Source organism: Colobus angolensis, unplaced genomic scaffold (genome assembly GCF_000951035.1).
Source record: "Colobus angolensis palliatus isolate OR3802 unplaced genomic scaffold, Cang.pa_1.0 Scaffold273, whole genome shotgun sequence".
NCBI classification, from domain to species: Eukaryota; Metazoa; Chordata; class Mammalia; order Primates; family Cercopithecidae; genus Colobus; species Colobus angolensis.
Window position 1 is genome coordinate 2415662 of NW_012115966.1, and position 3927 is coordinate 2419588.

The 3927-nt window shown below is 54.4% G+C and overlaps 1 protein-coding gene across 1 annotated transcript in view; it reads left to right on the top strand.

Moving 5' to 3' along the window:
- The window catches only part of LOC105516100 (cadherin EGF LAG seven-pass G-type receptor 2-like), a 10720-nt gene extending 7312 nt beyond the window's left edge, over window positions 1–3408 (top strand). Inside the window, 2 exon segments of the mRNA XM_011948164.1 lie at window positions 2870–2907; window positions 3013–3408. Coding sequence (XP_011803554.1) covers window positions 2870–2907; window positions 3013–3408 — 434 coding nt within the window.
- Window positions 3409–3927: the final 519 nt, after the last annotated feature.

Below are 3927 nucleotides of genomic sequence, written 5' to 3' on the forward strand. Positions count from 1 at the left end.
TCTGCCAGGGGAAGAGAGGTTGGGAGGCTGACCAGGACCTGGCGCTTTTCCAGGTGTGCCTGGCTAAGCTTGGGGCACAGGTGGCATTTCCTGGGGTCAGAGGCCATCCCAGCTCTTTCTTTTCTGTTCAGGAAGACAGCTTAGGCAATGTACTCCCCACCCCTGTTCCCACCCTGCCTTTGCACCTGAGGGGTGACCTAGGTCAAGGCAAGGGAGGGCGACACAGAAAGGAGAGAGCAGTGGGTTGACTGTTGGGGATGGGGACAATAGCAGAGGGGGCAGGTGGCCACAGATGGTGAACCAGATGGGAAGCAACAGAGACATGCTGGGAGAGGGGCCCAGGCAGGGCCTAAGATGATGGCGGCGGGGGACACAGTGAGGAGTGTTTGTTCCCAGGGCTGAGTCGTGGCAAAGTTTCTCCTGCTCTGTGGCTTTGGTTGCCCTCTCCTCTCTTAATCAGTTATGGGCACTGTGTGTGGAGTCTTGGGCTGCTTTCTGCCTGGAGGGAATATCTCGTCAAGGAATCATTAGGCAGATGTACCAGGTATACAAGAGCCCTGTGCCAGCTGAGCACCCTAGTGCGTGCGGGGAGGTCTGAAACAGAGAGGAAAGTAGAGCCTGATGACATAAATCTGGGCAGGCTTCCTGGAGCAGGTGAGCTCAGGGCAGGTTAGAAGACTCGGAGGACTGTGGGCTGGTGTCTAGGTGGGTAGGAACAGCCTGTGCAACAGCTTTGAGACAAGAGCAGGAGGAACAGAAGTGGGTGATGACAAGCGGGCTTTCTGCTGATAGCTGGTGAGAACAAGCAAGTGATGAGGCTGGAGGGTAGGTGGGCAGTGGGCCGAGGATATGGCTGAGATGAGGGTCTGCCTTCAGCCTTCCCGGCTTCAGCTGAGCGACCCCTGGTATAGTCAGTCACCCCAAGTAGGTACAATACAGATACAGAATTTGTCCCCATGTCCCTCACCTACTCACATCCCTCCAGAAACATGGGCTCCTGCCCCATTACTGCTAGGGTAAGCATTCACTTTTTATGTCTAGTTGGGCTCCCCCTGCTATGTGGTTTTTGTTTTTGTTTTCTGGGGACGGAGTCTCACTCTGTCACCCAGGCTGGAGTACAATGGCGCGATCTCAGCTCACTGCACCCTCTGCCTCCTGGGTTCAAGCAATTCTCCTGCCTCAGTCTCCTGAGTAGCTAGCTGGAACCTCCTACGTAGCTGAGATTACAGGCGCCCACCACCACGCCCAACTAATTTTTGTGTTTTTAGTAGAGATGGGGTTTCACCATGTTGGTCAGTCTGGGCTCAAACTCCTGACCTCGTGATCTACCTGCCTCGGCCTCCCAAAGTGCTGGGACTACAGGCATGAGCCACTGCGCCCGGCCCCCCTGCTATGTTTTAAAGACCATTTATTCTTTATGGAGACTGAATAGATTGTCATCCACATCTCAGTGTTTTCTGAACACCTACTATGTGTAAGGCACTGTAACAAATAAAAATGTGAATATGCTGGTAGCTCATGCCTGTAATCCCAGTGCTCTAGAAGGCTGACATGAAGGATCACTTGAGGCCAGGAAGTTGAGACAGCCTGGATAACATAGCAAGACCCCATCTCTACACACAAACAAAAATTAGCCAGGCATACTTGTGAGCACCTGTGGTCTCAGCTATTTGGGAGGCTGAGGTGGGAGGATCGCTTGAGCCCAGGAGTTCAAGGCTACAGTGAGCTATGATCGTGCCACTGCAATCCAGCAGAGGCAACAGAGTGAGAGTCTATCTCTTAAAAAAAATAAAAAAGAAAAGAAAATAAGACTATCCCTTATTATCCTGCAAAGCCATTTCCTCCATCTCCAGGTCCCCAGCTTTCATGTTTTAGCTAAATAAAATTCATTCCCATGTGTATGTGCATTCAGGTGTGTGTGGTATTTCTGGGCTTAGGGTGTGTGTTAGTACTTAGCTGTTTATAAGTGAGTGTGTTGCCTGGGGGTATGGCAGGCATTTGGGTGATGCTTGAGCCAAGTGGGTGAGGAGTAGCTACAGGCCCTAGGGCCAGAGAACAGACTGACTCAGTGGGGCTCTGGGGTCTCAGAGTGGAGAGCGGCCCAGTCCCTTCTATCTCTGCCCCCCTGGTCCCCCACTCCCTCACCCTGTCTGCAGCATGGGGCAGTGGGTGATGTTGTCACTGGTTAACGTGGCTCAGCTGGATTTCCTGGGGTGGGCCCCCCAGGCTACCCACAGCAGCCCAGAGAGTTGGGAGGGAAGAATGCTTTGTGTTGGGTGTTGCCATGGGGATAGCAGGTCTGCGCCCAAGCAGCCGTGGGGCTCAGTGGGAGGGGGACTAGGTGGCCCACTGACCCAGTTTACCCCCCCAACTCCCTGCTGCAGCCATGACTGCGATTATCGTGGTGTTGGGGTGTAGAGGCTGAGGGGGTAGGAGGATGATTTTTGTAACTCTCAGGATGCTCTGGGCCCTGTAGAAAAGTATGAAAAAGACAACATAGGGTTCCCGTGCAGGGCAGCGCAGACTCTGGGGGAAGGGAGCCCGAGCCGTGGTTGGGCAGGGAAAGGTGCACAAACATTAAGAGGTGTGCCCTGCATCAGTGACAGAAAGTTTTGGGAAGGGTGCAAAGAGAATTTCTGCAAATCTCATCCCCTGAGCCCTGAAGGAGTGACTGGCCCACAGGTGACATGCCTGGCTCAGCACCCTTATGCCAGTTGGAGAGGAGAGGCTTTCTTGGTGGGTGGTGCGGGAATATGCAGGCTGAATTGCAGCCCCGGCTCCTGTGCAGGGCCTTCCCCCCACCCCTGCACGGGTCTGTGGCTTGGCCCCCCACCCCAGACTGGGTCCTGACTGGTGTCCCTCTCCACAGACGGCGTGCACAGCGTGACGACCCAGTGCGCGCTGCGTGTGACCATCATCACTGATGAGATGCTCACCCACAGCATCACGCTGCGCCTGGAGGACATGTAACCCGAGTGCTTCCTGTCACCACTACTGGGTCTCTTCATCCAGGCGGTGGCCGCCACACTGGCCACGCCACCGGACCACGTGGTGGTCTTCAACGTCCAGCGGGACACCGACGCCCCCGGGGGCCACATCCTCAACCTGAGCCTGTCGGTGGGCCAGCCGCTGGGGCCCGGGGGCGGGCCACCCTTCCTGCCCTCCGAGGACCTGCGGGAGCGCCTGTACCTTAACCGCAGCCTGCTGACGGCCATCTCGGTGCAGCGCGTGCTGCCCTTCGACGACATCTGCCTGCGGGAGCCCTGCGAGAACTACATGCGCTGTGCGTTGGTGGTGTGCTTCGACTCCTCCGTGCCGTTTATCGCCTCCTCCTCCGTGCTCTTCCAGCCCATCCACCCCGTCGGGAGTCTGCGCTGCCGCTGCCCACCCGCCCGGCTTCACGGGTGACGACTGCGAAACCGAGGTGAACCTCTGCTACTCGCGGCCCTGTGGCCCCCACAGGAAGGGTCCTCTCATAGGCAGGGTACCATCACTGGCTCTGTTGCTAGTATTCGTCTGGGCCAGTATTTAATCAATGCCAGGCTTTCCTCTGAGAAGGGTATGGGGCGCAGCTAGAATAGTGTACGTTCCCTCAACAACGCCTTTGTGCTGTTTTCCCATGATCCGACTGTGTAATTTCTGGTGATTCCAGGTTTTAAATAATTTGTAAGTGTTCAGTTTCTACACAACTTCATCATCTGCTAAGAATTTTAAAATCACATTCTCTGTTCAGCTGTTAATGCTGGGATCCATATTTAATTTTATAAGCTTTTCCCTGTTTCTAGTTTTGTTTTAGCTTTTGGGGTCATGAATTTATCGATAAAAAATGTAAGAGTAGAATATTAATAAGTTTCACTTTAGTTTTGTAATATCAAGAATTTAAGAATTGGCTGGCCGGGCGCGGTGGCTCAAGCCTGTAATCCCAGC